A 22235-nucleotide genomic window follows, 5' to 3' on the forward strand; every position below is an offset into this window, starting at 1 on the left:
GTAATTTTAAAATAAATGCTGTAACTTTCTATGTAAAACGAGTGACATTTTTTTTTGAAAAAATAGGGTTTGAAGAAATTATCTATCATATGTCATGGTATAATTAAAAGCCACGTGAATTGAACGTGAGAATACGTAAAACGCTTTTTTGACTGACTTAAGTCACCGATGAAGTAAACACGATCATTTTGTTTTTTTTTACAAACTGCTGGACAATGAATGTTTTCTCATCGGAGAAAACCAAATTCGGCAGTTCACCACTTTCGGCCAAGCGAAGTAACTCTTTAGCTCTTTTGGGTCTATTTTCTTACTGTTGCGGTTTAAGTTCTTGCACATTTGGAATTTCAATGGCTTTACATTGACTACATTTTTCAATATTTGCCGAATGGAACATATCGCAATGTTCCGCTAACGACCACTGCGACGCGGGTTTCAATCAAGACAGAATTAATAAAAGAGCGAGAAATAGTAAAATGCAAAACCGAAAACAACGAGAAATATTAACTCAAGAAACTAGAACAGTACCATGGCACAATAACAGAAGGTAGAACAAAGCTACCCCCTAAATAATAAATGTTTCTTTTGGTGCCATTATTCTGTCAAAATATATACACATTTTGTGTATGTGTGTGTATGGTTTTAAATAAAAAATACAATAATTTGAAATTATTTAAAATTCGGTTGCAAAATAAATACATATTTTCGACATTAATGGGCAACACATTGGGATAAAATTGCATTGTCCTACTATTTTAGATTATATCTTGTGGAATAACCTTGAAATGCTACTCTTGTTTCGCTGGTTTTCCCCAATATAATTTTTTTTATCAAAATTAAAAATAAACAAAACCCACTGTTGCATATGCATAAGTCTATTTGCCAATAGAAGACTCCAGCAAAGAGTTATATTTTTTCTAATTTCTTTGAAGTTGAGTAAACATTCTTATGGAGCAATGAATAGTACCTTCGAAGTACCTCATACTAAAATGTGTAAACACGTTGTCCTAGTTGGGACATGATGTTAGAATCATACGTAAAGTAAGTTTCTCACATGGTACAATAAAAAGGTAAGGTAGAGCTCCCAGCTGATCACAATTTTTTTCTAAGTGTGCCCGACTTCTGCCAATTTTGTGTATGTATTTGTTGTTTTGAAAAATAAAAAAAAAAATATTTTCGAAAAGCAATGATTGGAAGAAACTTAAATTGCGGGACGCGCATTAATAATATTAACCAGATTTGTCATGTAACTGAGAGATTGAACACTTAGAATCATATTTTTGAGAGAACATCCAGACATTTCATTCATTTTTCGCTCTATTTGACTCATTTTTGAAATGGACAATGGAAGCGGGCATAGCCTCAGGCCTGTATTTCTTTAGTTTAACGAAGCTGTTCTACCTCCTTATTGTACCATGGTTTCTCACATTTAATATTTAGCATGTTTTGTAGCATACTTTTAGGCGCAACAACGATGTTAAAACTTCACAGCATTGCTATATGTAAATAAAGTATAATTATTATAAAGTATATTCAATACAATACTATATTTAAACTATGAAAATTGTATTTCAATTCTGGTGACTTTCTAAAGGTATGCTATAAAAAGATAAAGGTAAGTATGGAAAAATAGATTGACATAAGTTCCAGAGCCTGTAAGAATCCTTTTTTATATCAAATGAAAGCAAAAATCGGTTATCGCAGAAATAACTTTAACATTTTTGTAGTTCTGGAGTTAATGTGTAATATGAAGACTCTTGCTATGATACATTAAAGGTGTAAGTACATAAGAAGCTTGTAGTCATGGCTAGGCATATTTTGTGACATTTCATAAAGGGATTACAGAGCCGCACTAAAATCTTGCCGTCGTTTTCCATTATAATTGGACATTAATATGCCTAGCTTTTTATGTACTTGCACCTTAACAGCTTGACATCGCGGCATGGCATATACATGTAAAATTATAAGAGACAACAATGACCGTCACAAGGGGTTAAGAAAAAGAATTGTAGTCGATTTTTTATATAAAAATGTTGGGAGAAAAATGTCAAAAAAGCAGATTATTGCATTTGTTATTGGTAAGTCTGAAGGTACAAGCCATAAGTCTCAGGGTTTGTGTTTATCGAATTTGTTAAGAATTATCATAACCGTCGATCTGTATAAAATATTTTTAAGAATTTTTCCCCTTTAAAATTGCAATTAAAAATGAAAAGAATGCGAACTCCTAGTTCACAAAAGGTGCATTCATAGGGTATCCAATGTCAGACCAATATCTTATAGTCAAGACAACTGATAAGGCCACAGCTACACAACCAAAGAGATTTTTTCGTTTTAACAAATGATACTCAACAGGAGCTACGACGCTGAAACGCTAACTGTCTCAACTACCAACTTTTCGAATAAGAACAGTGTATTGTGAGCTGTCGCTCTTAACGGTTCTACGGAAATTTCGGAAAGTAAAACAAACGAAGTGTACAAATTGTTTCCGCCACTTGCCCTAGCGCCGTTGACTAAGTAAACGAAAACGTAAAGATAATTCCAATACCAGCCTATTTTCATTAGTTTTTTTTTTCTTTTTCAATTTTCAAATATCACAATAACAACAACAGCAATTCAAATATAAATTTATAACCGCTTTCTGTTTATGTATATCGCTTATCAGCAGTTCCGATACAAAAATTGATGAGTAATTAAACTCGTAGCCATTGTTGGCCTCGTCAAATTATAAATGTAAAAAAGTATTCGAATAAATCCCTCGATGATCTAATTAAAGTTGAAAAAAAAAAAAAAACAAAAAACGTCAAATAATTCGAGTAGTGTGAGAGTGCGTGATTCTTGACTGTCGATAATGCAACATGTGATGGCATAAATATCCTCAGTGGTATTTAATCGAAAGAAAGTAATCAACTCGTTCGTATGAAGACAATCTCGAAAAAATAATCTAGTACATGCTTGATATGAGTAAATATACGAGGGTTGTGTGAAAAGTAATACGTTTTTGTGAATTAGTCAAAGAAATTAAATGTTACTACAAATGGCGATTAGCGATGAGCACAAAAATATGGCAAATAGTATGTTTGTATTGGTGATTTTTGCCTGGTTAACCTCTTTCATGAGGATCATTTATTTGACGCAGGCTGTAAACGTTCTGTAATAGAATATATGAGAAATATTATATGCAGTGATGTGTATATTTGTGGAATAGTGTTTTATAAATAAAATAAACAATTCACTAAAATATTCAACTTTTGTGAAGTGAAGTATATTTTGTATGAAAATGCTAAAATCAAATTTAACAAGTAAAAAAAGCAGAAAATTCGGCCGGGCCGAACTTTGAATAGCCTCCAACATTTGGAACGAACTTGGAAATTAAAAAAAAAATAAAACTCTTAAAAATTCTGTTAAAATTTTAAAATTACCGTTTATAGCCGTTATATTGGGGTCTATACGACGTTGACCCCAACATACATAGGCATTGTTTGTAAGAAGCCATATTACCATATTCAAATTCGAAACTTAAAATAAATGGTGAATAATGTCGCTAAAATCAGCAAAATATCGAATATAGGGAGGTATCGTTATGTGGGGGCTATACGAAGTCGTGGACCTGCACAGATAATTTTCTGTCTTAGGCTGTAGTATCCATTACGAACTTCAAATACCAAATTTGAAACATTTCCGGTCAATAATGTCGCTAAAATCAGCAAAATACCGAATATAGGGAGATACCGTTATATGGGGGCTATACGAAGTCGTGGACCTGCACAGATAATTTTCTGTCTTAGGCTGTAGTATCCATTTCGAACTTCAAATACCAAATTTGAAACAATTCCCGTCAATAATGTCGCTAAAATCAACAAAATACCGAATATAGGGAGGTAGCGTTATATGGGGCTATATGATGATAGCGTGATTACAACAGGGAGACAGACAGACGGACATCGCCAAATCGGCTTCGAATTTTATGCTGATCAAGAATATATATACTTTGTTGATTATTTCGATGAGTTACAAACGGAATGACGAACTTAATATACCCTCCACACTATGTATGGTGGAGGTATAAAAAGGAAGATAATTGACATTTTGCATTAAAATTCCTAGATGCCGTACCATATTTCGAATTTCCACCTTAAATGGGGGACTTTTTAGTCCATGCTCGTTAACTGAATTATTAAAGATATGATGCATGAGGAAATATGCGGTCAGAAATAATACGTTAGGCCTTTGTAAAGATCACCTTATTTTTAAACGTCAAAAGTGAGTCAACACTATAGAAATGTTTAACTGCAGTCATGTTGCTTAAGTGCGGGCTATGCCTGAATTGCAACAAGTAGCATCTTTACAAAAGCAACATTGGTGTTGAAGAAATTAAATCGCAATAGTAATATTTCAACAAAAGGGTCGTAAAATATGTAGAAATAGTTTAATAATCTTTTCTAACGGCATTAATTCGATACAATATACACGGTGGCCAAAACTGAAGCAACTGAAATTACAAAGAGAATGACTGCCCTATAAATTTTAAAATTTATTATATATAATAGAACAGTGTGGCTTGTTTGTTCGGGATACCGTAGTATTTTGTTGTTGCAAAATGGTCTGGCTTTATCCCTTTATTGTTGTTTTTATAAAAACAACGTTTGTTTATTAGTGGAGAACGATGGTAATGTTTACCAGGGGGTAAGGCAGGGAATACCTAGGTTTCCTCTTCTATTGAGCTTACGATCTCGTCACTCGGGTAAAAAATGTTTTTTGTCATAGAAGTTATTTTTAAAATAACTTCTGGGGAGAATATCCCAGACAAAAACAAGGGAACTGATGAGGATTGGTGGCTCTTTCCGAAACCTAGGTATTCCCTGCCTTACCCCCTGGTAAACATTACGATCGTTCTCCACTAATAAACAAACGTTGTTTTTATAAAAACAACAATAAAGGGATAAAGCCAGACCATTTTGCAACAACAAAATTTATTATATATATTATTATATTATTTGCTTTTTAAAAACAAAAAAAAAACTAATTTCATTTTTATATAAAAAAAAGTAAAACAAGTTAAAATGCAGTAAGTTCGGCCGGGCAAACTTTGAATACCCTCCACCATTTGGAACAAATTTGGAAATTTTCAAAAAATAAAATCCTTAAAAAATTATGTTACAATTTTAAAAATACGGAAGATAGTAGTTATTTTGGAGTGTATACGACGTGGACCTACATAGGCATTGTTTGTCACAAGACATTACAATATTCAAATTCGAAACTTGAAATAAACGGTAATGTAGCTAAAAGCATCAAAATATCGTATATAAAGAGGTACCGTTATATCGAAGCTGTGCGAAGACCTGGACCAGCATAGACAATTTTCTGTCACAGGCTGTAGCTTCCATTATTAACTTCAAATACGACATTTCAAACAATTTCGGTGAGTATTGTACCTAAAATCTTCAAAATACCGAATATAGTGGGTACTGATATGTGTGGCCTATACGAAGACAAGAACCTACATAGACAATTTTCTGTCACAGACTGTAGTTTCCATTACGAACTATAAGTACTTAATTTGAAACAATTCCGGTGAATAATTACGCTAAAATCATCAAAATACCGAATAAAGGGAGGCACCGTTATATGGTGGCTCCACGAAGACGTAGACCTGCGTAGACAATTTTCTGCCTTAGGCTGTAGTATTCATTACGAACTTCAAACACCAAATTTGAAACAATTCCGGTGCATAATGTCGCTAAAATCGTGTAAATACCGAATATAGGGAGGTACCGTTATATGGAGGCTATATGAAAACGTGGACGTACATGGCCCATTTACGAACTTAACCCGCCTGCTGGCAAAATAAACATGTGTTCAAATTTTTAGCCTTCTATCTCAATTCTTTCGAAGCCATTACCATATTCAAATTCGAAATTTGAAATAAACGGTGAATAATGACGCTAATATCATCAAAATACCGAATATTGGGAGATACCGTTATATGGGGGCTATACCAAAACGTGAACCTACATGGCCCATTTTCAATATCAAAAGTCCTGCAAACATAACATTCATTTGAGCAAAATTTTATCAATCTACTTCAATTCGTTCGAAAGCTAGAGTGATTACAAAAGACAGACAGGCGCATATGGCTTAATCGACATAGAATTTTATGCTTATTAAGAATATATATACTTAGTAGAGTCTAAAATGTGTATTTCGAGGTGTTACAAACGGAATGACAAACTTAATATACCCTCCATACTACGGTGGAGGGTATAAAAGTGATTGAATTTGGCATTCGTTTTCAAGTAAACCTAAGAATTTCTCAAATGCTTAGGTTTTCTTTCGGGTTGTCGATGTTAGTCAACATTCGAGTAGAAATATATCGTTACTAGAAAAGGAACTACATTTCTTTCGAATAGGAGGCGAATGAAACCTTTCAATTGCTTTAGAAATTCAGGCTATTAGTCATAAATCCAATAAACAAAGCAATTTGTTGCGTATAAATTGATAGTAATTGTGACCACAGAGGTTTATGCGTAATCAGTAAATAAACATACACTTACACGCTCTTTCAATTTGCAGAATGATAACATGCTAATTTTGCCTAGGTAGGTCAGTCAAAGACTTGAATTCTTAAGATGCCAAATATGCAAATGTCCCGAGAACGTTTGACAGCAGTTCTAAAATTATTCGATATTGATCTCAGATATACAGTGGCGACATCTCAAATAGCACGTTTCATATATAGAGGAATAAATGATAATTTTCCTTCAATCGGTACGAAAAAATTAAAAACCTTTATTATATTTAAGTTACATATATTGTTGTTAATTAATTAATAGTGATTCATTTTCTTATTTTGTGTTCATACATATTTTTACATAATTTTTTAACAAAAAAAAACGATTTTATTCACGACAAATTAAATAGCACACATGATAGTGCATCTAAAATTCATTAAAAACTTATGATTAATTCAATTTTATTATATGTTAAATAAATTTAAATTTGTTAATACCATCAGTACTTTGTAGGAAATCCCTTATTTTTAACAAGGGCTGTGAATCGACGGTGCATTGACTGAATCAGCGATTGACATCTTTCTAAAGGGATGGAATACCATGCCTTTTGGATTTCAGTCCATAAAATGTTCATATTTGTAGCATTAGAACGATCTATTCTCTTATCAACATCGTGCCATAGATTCTCGATGGGATTTAAATCGTGAGATTGGGCTGGCCATGGTACTACCTCAATTTTATTATCAGAAATCCATTTTTTAACGGACTTAGCCGTGTGCTTGGGATCATTATCCTGTACAAGCTTCCACTTTAGAGGCATATCTTCCTCAGCGTATGGTAACATTATATTCATTAAAATGTTTTTGTAAGCTAATTGGTCCATTATACCTTCTATTCGTGTTATAGGACCCACACCGTACCACGAGAAGCCTCCCCAAACAAGCACGCTTCCTCCACCGTGTTTGATGGTTTTTGTCGTGTATCTTGGATCAAATTCTGTGTTTATATTTCGCCTTACGTATGACTTTCCATCCGAGGCAAAGCGGTTAAACTTAGATTCGTCCGTGAAAAGTACATTATTCCAGTAAGAAAGGGGTTTTTCTAAATGGACCTTGGCAAAATTAACTCGAATTATTCGATTTTTTTGGGACACGTGTGGTTTTCGCCTGGCAATGCGCCCAAACAAATTATTTTCTCGTAATCTGTTCTTTATTGTACTTGTTGATATGTTTATTCCCAGTTGTTCTTGAATTTGTTCCCGTATCCTCGGTGCAGTTAAAAAAGGATCACTTTTGCTCATTTTAACTATTAAGTGATCCGTCCTTTGCGACGTTATTCTGGATCTTTTTCGTGTGATGCTCTCAAAAGATTGATTCTTTTCATAATGTTTAATTGCGTTATAAACTTTTTTTCTCGAACAATTTAGTTTTTTCGATATTTCGGAAAATGTTAGGCCGTCATTGCGGTATTGGAGGACAAATCTTCGAAAGATTGGATTTGAGTGTTGACCACGCCCCATTCTATAGGAATAGTAATATTTTATCTTGTGAAAAATAAATTATTCTCAACTGTATACCTTTTTTTCTTTATCAGCGTTTAATTTAATAAAAAAATATATTTTTTTTTAATTATCTTAGGGCACGTGCTATTTAAAATGTCGGCGAATACAGACTGAAAGAATCAAAAACTTTCAGTTTCTAAAAATAAACTTATTTTTTGACTAAGCTTACATTGTATATTAACAACAACATGTTTCTAAAAAATAACTGTAAAAAGAATTTGAGTAATTGCAGAAAGAAAATAGCAAAAGGTGTGTGAAAATTTTTCCACTAAGCGTGCTATTTAAAATGTCGCCACTGTATACATATCTGATATCTTATTCGGAAATATGTTTCACCAAAAAAAAAAAAAAAAAAAAAAAATCACGTTTAATGTCAAGAACAATTAACACGCCATACCATAACACACGCACAACGATTGACCTGATAATTGGAATTTATCGATCAAATTTCTTTTTTATCAGAGCAAACAATAAAATCAAAACAGTAAGCAATTGGGCTGACAAACATACCTTTGATATACACTGATGACTTTATCAGACATCCATATAAAACAAAATATAATAATACGAATGCTTTCTACATTTGTAAAGCAAATTCTGGAACTAGTTTATTGGAATAAATATTTGTTACGCCTGATCTACATTGGGTAATTATATTTTCCGTATTTGTCAATTTGTTGGTGAGCGAGTTGAAGAAAATTGAGACTCCTCACCTCTCTTGCCAAGAGACTGACAACTGGGGCAGTTATAAATGTGTAATGCAAATCCTGATACTATGTAAAACAAGTTAAAAAGCAGTAAGTTCGGCCGGGTCGAACTTTGAATACCCTCCAAAATTTGGAAATTTTCAAAAAATAAAATCCTTAAAAAATTATCAGGCATGTCACAGAAGTTTTACGAAATCGATTTATTTCACCTTTTCCAAATCGTTACGATTTGCTTTTGCTTCTTCAGCACTCGTACGTTTTGACTAATCCGGAAAAAAATCATTTCACATTTTTGAAATAAAAATATGGTAACTCCATGAAAAAAAAAGTCGTAAACAAATTATTGACAATTAAAAAAGGAGTTTAAATTGTTTTTATAATATAAACACCAAAAGTAAAAATGCCAGGGGCTTCAATACTTGCTGTAATGGGTGAAGAAATAAATCAGCGGTCTACTGAAAAAATTCGTCGCCGGACATTGAGGAACGCATCTGATCCTTTATCTCACTCAAATGCAGAGTAAGGATCCGCCAGCAATGAGTTATTTTCAAATTTATTTTAATAATAATTTATTTCTACAGATGTTCGCGAACGGTTTTCTTCCAATGTTGGTGTTCTTGGATCAATTGCCAATGTAGAAACATTTTTAAAAGCAGCTGGAATGCATGATCTTGGTCTATCTTTTTTATTTAAAATCGAAGTGGTCTGCTTTGAAGTTGAGGGTGAAAAATTAAGCTCTTCGTTTTCAGATTCACTTAAAACTAATTGACTTGATTTTCGAGTTCTTGGAATATGTGTAGATGATGCCGAATCAAAGTTTTCTTTTTCAGAACAAAATCCGCAAAGCTTACTGCACCACCAACTCCATCGACGCTTTTATACAATTCGCAAATTCTGATTAAACTGTTCTCGTGTTCACTGAAAACATATTGATTGATATCACCACCACCAGTTCCTCGCAAGTCCTTTTTATTATGGCACATCTTCGCCTTAACATTTCCTTTCCAATCTGACCAAATTTTCTTCCATTCTTTACAGGTTTTACTTGGTGGACCTGAACTATTCAGCAAAGCTGTCAATTCCGTCCATAGAGAATCAACAACAACCTTATCACCTTTTACATAGCCCCTGGCAATATCGTGATGTTTATCCATAAAATTGATAAAAATTTTGTCCTGTTTAACGTTTCGGTGTTTGCCTCTAAAGTATAAAATAAATTAAATAAACAGTTTTTGACGAGTTTCTGCATATTTTTTTGCGTTTTCATCATGGATTAGAAAAATAATAGATTTTTTGTAAAATAAATTCCAAAAACATGTTCATTCTAAGAGAATTTGGTTAATACAATATTTTCTGTTAAATGTATGTGTCTTCTGTTTATTTTTTACGTTAAAATCACTAAACATTTCAATTTCACCCTGCTTTTTGAAAGTGATATCAAAACGCAAAATTTTTGCGTTTTCCGTTTTTTAGAGAAGCTAAAACCGTTTTCGTTTTCACTCTTGAACGATTTTACATTCTGTGACATGCCTGTATGTTACAATTTTAAAAATACCGAAGATAGTAGTTGTATTGGGGTGTATACGACGTGGACCTACATAGGCATTGTTTGTAATAAGCCATTACCAAATTCAAATTCGAAACTTGAAATAAACGGTCCATAATGTAGCTAAAATCATCAAAATATCGTATATAGGGAGGTACCGTTATATTGGGGCTGTGCGAAGACCTGGAGCAGCATTGACAATTTTCTGTCACAGGCTGTAGAATCCATTACGAACTTCAAATACAACATCTCAAACAATTTCGGTGAGTATTGTACCTAAAATCGTCAAAATACCGAATATAGGGAGGTACCGTTATATGGAGGCTATACGAAGACGTGGACCTGCACAGACAATTTTCTGTCACAGACTGTAGATCCCATTACGAACTCTAAATACGTAATTTGAAACAATTCTGGTGAATAATGACCCTAAAATCATCACAATACCGAATATTGGAAGGTACCGTTATATGGGGGATATACGAAAACGTGGACCTGCACAGACAATTTTCTGTCTTAGGCTGTAGTATCCATTTCGAACTTCAAATACCAAATTTGAAACAATTCCGGTTAATAATGTCGCTAAAATCATCACAGAATATCGGGAGGTATCGTTATATGGGGGCTATATCGTATAGTCCCCATATAACGATACCTCCCTATATTCGGTACTTTGTTGATTTTAGCGACATTTTTAACCGGATTTGGTTCAAATCTCGTATTTGAAGTTCCTATCAGGTACTACCATTTGTGACCGAAAATTGACATGTAGGTCCACGTCTTCTTATAGCCCCAAATATAACGTTATCTTCCGATATTCTGTATTTTGATGTTTGTAGCCAATTTTTTTCAACGGAATTGTTTAGAAATTCACGCAAGGAGTTCCTTGGAATAGAATTGTCTATATAGGTCCACGATATCACATACCTCGCCTACAATGGTACCCCACCGATATTCAGTATTTTGATGATCTTAGTATACTGATCCACAGTATTTACCGGAATTTTTTAAAATTTCTTATTTGAAGTTCGTAATGGAATGGAAGTCCACGTCTTAGTATAGCGCCAATATAAAGCTACCTCTTGATATTCGTCATTTTCATAATTTTACTGCATCATTAATCGGAATTTTTTAAAATTTCATATTTAAGGATCGTGATGGGTACTACAACCTATGACGGAAATTTGTCTATGCACGGTTTTCATTTGAGAGGCCCGTCCGAACTTAGCTGCTTTTTTAGTTGTTATCCTTCATTTCTTGAACCGGAAGATAATTGCTACAAGAAGAGATTTTTCTACATCAAAATGTTGTTCGGAAGTATGACTCTGATGACATTATGCTTTCGCTTTCTTTTTTAGCATTTACCCGACATGTGCCAATATTTTGTTTCTGTTAACCTTGGGAGAATTCGGCTTGATTAAAAAAAAAAAAATACTCACAAAACTACCAAGGGAAATTGGTTTAAGGTTAAAATAAATGTAACACGATATTGTTCTTAAGACAGAAGCCCACACAATATATCATTTATACAAATATACTACACGAAGGAGTGGTAATTGAAAACATTAGATATTAAGTCGCAATCAACAATATCCCACCTAAGAAAAATACATAAATAGAGATAGTATTAAAGACCACAATGAGGAATTTATACTCAGTTTTCAAAATCTTACACGGAAGTTGTCGTTTTATATACGCGATCGCTCTGCTGCCCTTACAGCAGTCCCATTTTAAATTAGATATTTTAACAAATTAATTACATTCGAATGTTTTCAAATACTTTAATAAAAATTTATTGAAAAAAAAAAAAACAACAATGGAAAGTTATCTCCATTCATGTGCTTTGCTTGCCCATGCCAAGAAAGAGAGAGAGAGGGAGAGAAAAAAAAACACTACACCTTTTATTTTGTTCATTATCAGCAAACGACAGTTGTGGAAAACAATTGATTTGATTATTGACGATTTGATTCGTTGTTTACTTCTTGAACGGACAGACGTCAAAGGGAGTGTTGCCGTTGATTTTCAATTTTGGATATCGCTCAAGAACGATGACTATTAAAACACAACATATGTTAAATGGTATTTAAACGTTCGTTTATGTTGTAAATGCTTTTGAAAGCCCAGTCGATTTAAATTGTCTATTCCATTGCGTATACCTTAAATAAATCTTCATAAACACGTCTTAATTCGTATTAATCAATGGATTCCTTTCCAATTTACTCAAAACACAATTAATCCCTTAAAAAAGAATCACTATAGAACAAACAAGGTAATAGTGCGCTTATAGCGCATTTAGATACAAATTTTATCCGGATTAACCCACACTATAAGGATTTATTGCTTAATCACAGCTTTAAAATGTGACACGGATGATTGGTATTGAAAACGAAACGGTCCACGTTTTGGAATAGCACCCATAAAACGGTACCTCCCGATATTCGGTATTTTTTAATCCTAGTCACATTTATCCACGAAACTATTTCAAGTTTGGTATTTAAGACTCGCAATAGATAAAAATATTTGCAATATAAAATTGTTTTGGTATGGCTCCCATATAACGTCTCCATCCACTTTATTGTTTTCCGTCATAGGTTGTAGTATCCTTCTCTTCCAGGGGGTAAAGTACTCACAGAAACTCCTTGTGTAGAATTTCAGACAATGCCATTTAAAAATGTGACTAAAACATCAAAATACCGAATGTCGTTAGGTACAGTTACATGGGGGATATACGATAGGGGATAAAGTACTCAGAGAGAACTCCTTGTGTAAAATTTCAGATAATTTCATTGAAAAATGTTGCTAAAATCATCAAAATACTGATTATCGGGGGTACCGTTATATGGGAACCATTCGATATCTGGACCATTCGATATCGTGCACCATCTTCGGACTTAACCTGCCTGCACACAAAAGACTGATCTGTACAAAATTTTAGCTTCCTATCTTATTTCTCATGCAGCTTCCTATCTTATTTTACGCTGATCAAAAATATATATACTTTGTTGAGTCTAAAACTATTATTTCGATGAGTTACAAACGGAATAATGAATTTAATATAACCTCCATACATACCATGGCGGAGAGTATAACAAGTAAAAAAAACATTAAGTTCGGCCTGGCCAAACTTTTAATACCCTCCACCTTAGGGTAAAATAAACATTAGAAGAAATGTGGCAAAAACCATTAAAATGCCGAATATCGGGAGGTACCGTTATATGGGAGCTACACCAAAACTTGTACCTATAAATACAATGTTTCGCCACACGAACTAGGACCCATTATGACCCACAAATATCAATTTCTAGACAAATCAGTGAACAAATGTGGCAAAAACCATCAAAATACCGAATATCGGGAGGTATCGTTATATGGGGGCTATACCAAATCATGGACCCATACATGCAATGTTTCGCCACCGGAGCTGGAAACCATTATGACCCACAAATACCAATTTTTAGACAAATCCGTGAAAAAATGTGGCAAAAGAAAAAACCGAAAAAAAAAACACTGAAAATCGGGAGGTACCTTTATATGGGGGCTATACCACAACGTAGACCTATACATGCAATGTTTTGCCACACGATCAGGGACCCGTTATGACCTACAAATACCAATTTTCAGACAAATCCGTGAAAAAATGTGGCATAAATCATCAAAATACCGAATTTTGGGAGGTACCGTTATATGGGGACTATACCAGAACGTGGGTCGATATATTTCATTTTCAATACCAACCATCCTAGACACAATGCAAATAGCTCTACTAAATTTTGGCGCTCTACGTCAAATAATGTGGGCAACAGACAGACGGACAGACGGACATCGTTAAATCGACTTAGAATTTTATGCTGATTATGAATATATATACTTTATGGGGTCTAAGACGAATATTTAAGGATGTTACAAACGGAATGACGAAGTTAATATACCCTCCTTTCCAAGGTGGAGGGTATAAAAATGTAATCGTATCATTGCATGAAATTACTCAGCAAACATGTGTTTACATTTTTTCAAATTTTACCTTTGACAACATCTAATTGTTACAATTGGTTCGTCCGTTTACTTTCCCAATAACATTTACTCAGTAAAAAGTTATTGAGAAAAAATACGATTTCTTCTCTCTCTCGAGAGAGAGAACAGCTGATTCATCAAAACAACTTTGGCGCAAGTTTTATCATCAGATAGATTTTGATGCAGTTTATTTGATTTTATTTTCATAACAAACCTGTAAGGAAAGCTCAAAAGTCGGCCGGGGCCGAATATATGTTACCCTACACTACTATGCGAATTTAGTAGAGTTGTTTATATTGGGAATTCATATGAAGTAGATCATACCCACTATGAACCAAATAACATTGCTGTATTGTGCATATGGGTTATAAAAATATATATTTTATTTATTGGAGCAATAGATATACTGGACCGAGTTTCATCAAATGTTAAAATTCGGTTGATTATGAAAAATTCTATTAAATTTGGGCTGATATTACATTTATGGTGAGCAATAACCGTAAAATCGGTTAAAGATGTATATCGAAGCCACATATTAATCTGAACCGATCTCGATAAAATTTTGCAGAGGTATTTTCGAGCAGTATCTGATGTCTGGTTTAAATATATTTGTTGTGGAGTGTATTATTGCATGTGAAACATATATATGGGAGCTATAGCTATGTCTGGACCGATTTTCACTAAATTTGATGTACTTGCTTCTAGACTGAATTCGTTTGGATGTGCCAAAATTCAGCTCATTTTGACAGATATTGGCCATTTTGTGTACAATTAACCCGAAATCGGTTGAAAATATATGTGGGAGCTATATCTAAATCTGAACCGATTTTGATATAATTTGACAGAGATATTTCTGGGATGTAAATGATATATGGTACCAAATATTATTCTTGTGGGGTGCATATTACGAATGTGAGGGACTTAAACACCAAATCTGAAGGAACATATATGTGGGAGCTATAGCTATATCTGAACCGATTTTCACCAAATTTGATGTACTTGCTTCTAGACAGAATTCGGTCGGATGTTCCAAAAATTGGACTGATATTGGTCATTTTGTGCACAATTAACCCGAAATCGGTTGAAGATATATATGGGAGCTATATCTAAATTTGAACCGATTCTCACCAATTTCAAATATTGTTTGGAAAATTTCATGTAGGTCGCATAATAAATACGACCTACATAAATCGACTCAGAAAGTGATTCTATGAAAATCCTTAAAAGTTAATATGGGTCTATCACGTTTGCTTATCTATGTTACTAACCAATTCACAAAGACATAATTCCTTACCACTATGTGGTGTAGGGTATAAAACAAAAGCCGTTTCCATGATATTGATGACACCTACATGAAAATAATACTTACGCTTTATTTATCCATTATTGTTAATACATTGAATTGTTTTTATACCCTCCACCATAGTATGGAGGGTGTCTTAAGTTTGTCATTCCGTTTGCAACACCTCGAAATTTACATTTGCACGTCCACGTTTTATAACCCCAATAGTACCTCCCTATATTCTGTATTTAGATGATTTTGGCTACATTATTCGCCGTTTATTTCAAGTTTCGAATTTCAATATGGTAATGGCTTATGCAAACAATGCCTATGTAGGTCCACATTGTATAGACCCCAATATAACGGCTATATTCGGTATTTTGAAAATTTTAATAGAATTTTTAACGGATTTTATGTTTTTGAAAATTACCAAAATCGTTCCAAATCGTGGAGGGTATTCAAAGATCGGCCCGGCCGAACTTACAGCTTCTTTACTTGTTTCTTGGTTAAATTTGTTTTTTTTTTGTTTTGTTTATTTTTTACAAAACCAGTAATTATTGAACAGCTGACGTTATTAGATAAATCTTACTGGATAAAATTTCCCGGTAAGAATTTGCAACCTTGCAGTAACTCAAATATCAAAAATGTCTCCCACATTTCGGTTTTACTTACTGGACTTTTGGGTAAACAAACAGTATCCAGTATATTTTTTACAAATTATCGAGTAAACGAACACTCCTAAGGTGCATTCATAAATCTTTTCCTTTTCTGTCTGAAAATTAAACAAGTAAAATAGTATCAGTCGGTTTTGCCGACAGATGTATACCCTCAGCCTTGAGTTACGAACGTGACAGATTTGGACTATATCGACTACTGCTTGTACTTTATATGAGGTATGTGCACCTTTTCGGAAAATGGAAATATGCGTCAGGTAACAGATACAGCGGACCGAAGTATTCCATTTTCACACTTCATCTAATACAGATAAAATACATCATCCTAGTTTGAATAGAATCGAATGATAATTTTGCGTTTTATGAACTTCATGGATACTCATAATTTTGACCTTTTGTGGGGGAGGTACCAGAAGGAGTAGACCGATATATCCCATCTTCACACCAGATCTTGAGTTAGTAGAAATAATGGGACGTGTGTAATATGAAGAGAACTGGATGTTTATTTCGGATTCTTTGGAATGGAATCGTGTTCAAGTGTTTTAAGAGCGTGATGAATATTCAAAATTTCGACCTTTTGTGGGGGAGGTACTTGATGGAGTGGAACTATGTTATCCATTTTTGCACCTGACCTAGAACTGATGTAAATATCAGGATTTGCAAAGTTGGAACAAAATCGGATTATCGATTCTCTTTCTGTGCAGAAAATATTTTTTTTTATATATTTTTTTATATATTTTATTTTTTTTGAAAATCTTGATCATTTGTGTGGGAGGTACCAGAAGGACTGGACCGATATATTCCATCTTAACAGCAGACCTTGGGTTAATATAAATATTAAGATGTGTGAAATTTGAAGACAATCGGACTCTTACATCAAATTTTATGAGAGTTGTAATTATTTAAAATTTCGACCCTTTGTGGGGGAGGTACCAGAAGGAATGAACCGATATATTCCATCTTAACATCAGACCTTGGGCTAACATAAATATTGGCATGTGTGAAATTTGAAGACAATCGGACTCTTACATCACATATTATGAGAGTTGTAATTATTCAAAATTTTGACCATTTGTGGGGGAGGTACTTGATGGAGTGGACCGATATTGTCCATTTTCACACTTGACCTAACACTGACGCAAATATTAAGATTTGCAAAGTTGGGGCAAAATCGGTTTATCGCTTCTCTTTCTGTGCAAAAAATAAATTTTTTGAAAATTTCGACCTTTTGTGGGGGAGGTACCAGAAGGAGTGGACCGATATTGCCCATCTCCGAACTCGATCTAAGTTTGACAAAAATATTACGATGTATCAAGTTTGGACCAAATCGGATACTCCCTTCAAGAGTTATCGTGCGCACCAGCCGACAGACAGACAGACAGACAGACAGACGGACGGACGGACGGACGGACATCGCTAGATCGACTCCAAATGTTCTGAAACGGATTTGGTCCAAAGAGACCTAGGGTCTAAAACCGTTATTTCGACTAGGCACGTTTTGACCGTATCAAATGATATATACCCTCTGTAGCCATATGGCTGAGGGTATAAAAATGTTATCATGCACTCTCTTTCAAAAAATTCTATACAGTTAGTAAAACATTCCACCCAGTAAGAATGTGTTAGTAAAACAAAAAAACCGATTATAAACAGTTTGTCTTTTATAAACGACAAGTTTTATCAAACATACCGGAAGAGTATTAAATTCAAAATCAATAAAAAAATGGCAACACTACTCGAAAGAGAAGTTAAATAGAGTTCGTAATCTGTTTTCTTTACATTTCAAACGTCCACATTGTTATTGCGTTTAGTTGTATGTGAAAGGAATTCTTTCCTATTCTTTGGCTGATTACAAATTATTTGAAGTGTTTAAATGTTGTTGTGTTGTTCTAGTAGTGTTTGCATTCAGAGTTGTTGTTGCCGATGTCTATCATACGCCAACATTATTTATCAATAAAAATAAAAATAAAATAAAAAACTGATGGTGAAGAACACAACTTCCACTTCTGACATACGTCACAAATACACAGAGAAAGAAGTCAATAAAAATCAGTTATGTACATTATTATGTGCATTATTTAATTACAAAAAAAAAAATTGTGCCACTAAATAGGCACAGTGGCTGATAGTAAAAAAATATATATTTTTATACCCTCCACCTTGAAAAGGAGGATATATTAAATTTGTCATTCCGTTTGTAACCTAGCTAAATATCCACAGTAGACCCCATAAATTATATAAAGGGTGAGATAAAAAAAAAACTGCAACAAAATCAAACGCCATAATTTTATTTTTTTTAATTTTATTGAATGAAAGCAAAAAATATCTGAAATAGCATCGTGCTGAGAGCGATAGTGCTGAGTCCTGTTAGAATGTCCAAGGTCAGCGGCCAAAATGTTTGCGTGCCTAAGGCTTTAATACACCCTCCTCGCAATAATATTTGGCATTTATGTTGATGCCAAGGTCGATTAATACGAGCGGAGAGCGACCATCGGCTGTTATGGCGGCCTACACCATCATCATGGCGGTGCTTGAGTTCTGGTTGCCAATCGAAGGTGCAAATTTTCAGCTGACCTCTTTATGTAGAACTTCTTACTGGTATTTGTTGTTTAAAGTGGAACACGTTTGAATTCTGATACTTTTATATAAAAATGTTTTCTTCACCAATGGTGGAGGGTATTAATAGTTCCGGGCTGCCTAACTTAATGTTTTTTTTTTTCTTATTTTAGTTAAGTTATTTTTTACAAGCAAAATTCCAAGCAAGATCTCAAAAAAAAAAAAAGTAAGGAAAAGTCAAAAGTCGGGCGGGCCGACTATATGCTACCCTACACCTCTATGCGTATTTAGTAGAGCTCCCGTAACAAAAGAATTTAGCTGAAGTAGATCATACCACCACTAAATTTTTATACCAAATAACATTGCTATATGGTGCATGATATCGCTTCGACAAGTATTATATTAAAACAAGTAAAAAAGCTGTAAGTTCGGCCGGGCCGAACTTTTAAAACCCTCCACCATTTAGTACAAATTTGACAATTTCCAAAAAAAAAAAAAAAACAAAAATAAAATCCGTTAAAAATTATGTTAAAATCTTAAAAATACCGAATGCCTATACGACGACGTGGACCGCATAGGCCACTTTTGTCTTAAGTTATTACAATATTTAAATGCGAAACTTGAAGAAAGATCTGTTTATAATGTAGCTAAAATCATCAAAACACCGAATATAGGGAGTACCGTTATATGGGGGCTATACGAAGACGTGGACCTGCACAGACAATTTTCTGCCATGGGTTGATGTATCCATTACGAGCTTCACATGCGAAATTCGAAACAATTCCGGTAAATAATGTCGCTAAAATCATCAAAATACCGAATATCGGGGGTACGGTATATGGGGGCTATACGAAGACGTGGACCTACATGGCCCATTTTCTGTTTTATGCTGCAGCATCTATTGCGAACTTCAAATGCCAACTTTGAAACGATTCCGCCTAAGACAGAAAATTATCTGTGCAGGTCTACGTCTTCGTATAGCCCCCATATAACGGTACCTACCGATATTCGGTATTTTGATGATTTTAGCGACATTATTTACCAGAATTGTTTCAAATTTGACATTTAAGGTTCGAAATGGATACTACAGCCTAAGACAGAAAATTATCTGTGCAGGTCCACGTCTTCGTAAAGCCCCCATATAACGGTACCTCCCTGTATTCGGTATTTTGATGATTTTAGCGACATTGTGGTAATTTAAGTTCGTAATGGGAACTACAGTCTGTGACATTATTCACCGGAATTGTTTCAAATTTGGTATTTAAAGTTCGTAATGGGAACTACAGTCTGTGACAGAAAATTGCCTATGCTGGTCCAGGTCTTCGTATAGGCCCCATATATCTGTACCTCCCTATATTCGGTAGTTTGACGAGTTTAGGTACAAAACCCACCGAAATTGTTTGAGATGTCGTATTTGAAGTTCGTAATGGATGCTACAGCCTGTGACAGAAAATTTCTATGCTGGCCCAGGTCTTCGCATAGCTCCGATATAACGGTACCTCCCTATATACGATATGTTGATGATTTTAGCTACATTATTCACCGTTTATTTCAAGTTTCGAATTTGAATATGGTAATGGCTTATGACAAACAATGCCTATGTAGGTCCACGTTGTGTAGACCCAAAATATAACGGCTATATTTGGTATTTTTAAAATTTTAACAGAATTTATTAAGGATTTTATTTTTTGAAAATGTTCAAATTCGTTCTAAATGGTGGAGGATATTTAAAGTTTGGCCTCCACCTTGGAAAGTAGGGTGTATTAACGTTGTCATTCCGTTTGTAACATCCCTAAATATTCGTCGTAGACCCCATAATGTATATATATTCATAATCAGCATAAAATTCTAAGACGATTTAACATTGTCCGTCTGTCTGTCTGTTTGTCTGTCTGTTGAAATCACGATACAGCCCACATTATTTGACGTAAAGCGTCAAAATTTAGCAGAATAATTTGTATTGTGTCTGGGATGGTTGGTATTGAAATGGAGATATATCGGTTCACGTTTTGGTATGGACCCCATATAACTGTACATCCCGATATTCGGTATTTTGATGATTTTTGCCACACTTTTTTCACGGATTTGTGTGAAAATAGGTATTTGTAGGTCATAATGGGTCCTAGTTCGTCCGCTGAAACATTGTATGCATAGGTCCACGCTTTTGTACAGCCCTATATAGCGGTACCTCCCGATATTCGGTACTTTGATGATTTTTGCCAGATTTTCCCACGAATATGTCTAAAAATTGGTATTTGTGGGTCATAATTGGTTCTAGTGTTTCCATTGCCCTAAGGTGGAGGTTATTTAAAGTTCGGCCCGGCCGAGCTTAATGTTTTTTGCTTTCCTGCCTTTTTAATTGTTTGTAAATAATAAATAAATAAAGAAGGAAATAGAGATGTAAATAAAAAAACTTATTAGTGTCAAATTTGAAATATATATTAATAAAATAAATAATAATAAAAAGTACATTTAAAATAATTATTAGAGCATAAAATTTTTTCACAATATCTCAAAAAAAAAACAATACAATACATAAAAATAATTAAATTGTCAAATTGCTGCTACATGTGCCTTATAAAGAACTAAACTGCACATTGCCTCTTGTGTTCGCCGAGAAAGAGACAATGGAAATGCGGAAAATATTTTAAACTAATTATTGTGATATAACAGAAAAGTGTTGTCAAAAAAACAAATTTGTGCTAACATTTTATTTACTACCATCATAATTTTGCAGCTCGCAATCAAAAATGTTAATCATTTGATTTAATGTCCGTAAACACGAAGAAGACGTTTTTGGTTTCTTGAAGGTGTTCTTTTGAAAGAAAAGCGGTCAAGAAAAAAACTATGAACTCATTTCTTGAAGACTCGACCGAGTGTATCAGCCGTATAAGCAGTGAAACCCGTCACGATACCTTGATTAATGAGAAAAAATGGGAATGGGGCTTCTTAAGGGTGAGTGCAAAAATTTAATGTCTATTTCACTTATTACTTTATCAATAGCAACGCAAAGTGTGTGTCGATATGAAAGGAGGCATATAAAAATATATATCAGATAAGTTCTTGAATCTTGTAGTACGCGTAAAAAAAAAACAAAACCACGCGTGTTAACTATGATAAGTGCCTAATGACAGTAAACTAAATGTATGTTTTGCATAGCCAAATTTATTGTGATTGATCTATAATCAGGTTTAACCCGAATAGCAATTTGTATGTTAACGTATTTTTAGAGCAGTACTTTGAAAAATAAAACAACTTATATCTGCGGACTTAACATTTTGTTACTGAATTTATATAATACTTTGATACGTGTAAGTAAACGGTGCCGTTACTGAGTATATAATTAAAACGAAAAAGTCAAAAAATTGAAATCTTCAAATTTTAAATCT

The 22235-nt window shown here is 33.9% G+C and overlaps 1 protein-coding gene across 2 annotated transcripts in view; it reads left to right on the forward strand.

Annotated features, from left to right (window-relative positions):
* The first annotated feature begins 2407 nt into the window (after nt 1–2407).
* The window catches only part of LOC101898055 (adenylyl cyclase X E), a 37656-nt gene continuing 17828 nt past the window's right edge, over nt 2408–22235 (forward strand). The window contains exons 1-2 of one of the 2 annotated variants that reach the window (XM_005175176.4): nt 2408–2523; nt 21584–21801. In XM_005175176.4, coding sequence (XP_005175233.1) covers nt 21694–21801 — 108 coding nt within the window. In that variant the 5' untranslated portion in view covers nt 2408–2523; nt 21584–21693. Of the gene's footprint in view, nt 2524–2800; nt 3069–21583; nt 21802–22235 lie in introns of those variants that run through there. The other variant, XM_011292624.3, reaches the window with a different exon arrangement.

This window comes from Musca domestica, unplaced genomic scaffold (assembly GCF_030504385.1).
Source record: "Musca domestica strain aabys unplaced genomic scaffold, Musca_domestica.polishedcontigs.V.1.1 29, whole genome shotgun sequence".
In the NCBI taxonomy this organism is placed as follows: domain Eukaryota; kingdom Metazoa; phylum Arthropoda; class Insecta; order Diptera; family Muscidae; genus Musca; species Musca domestica.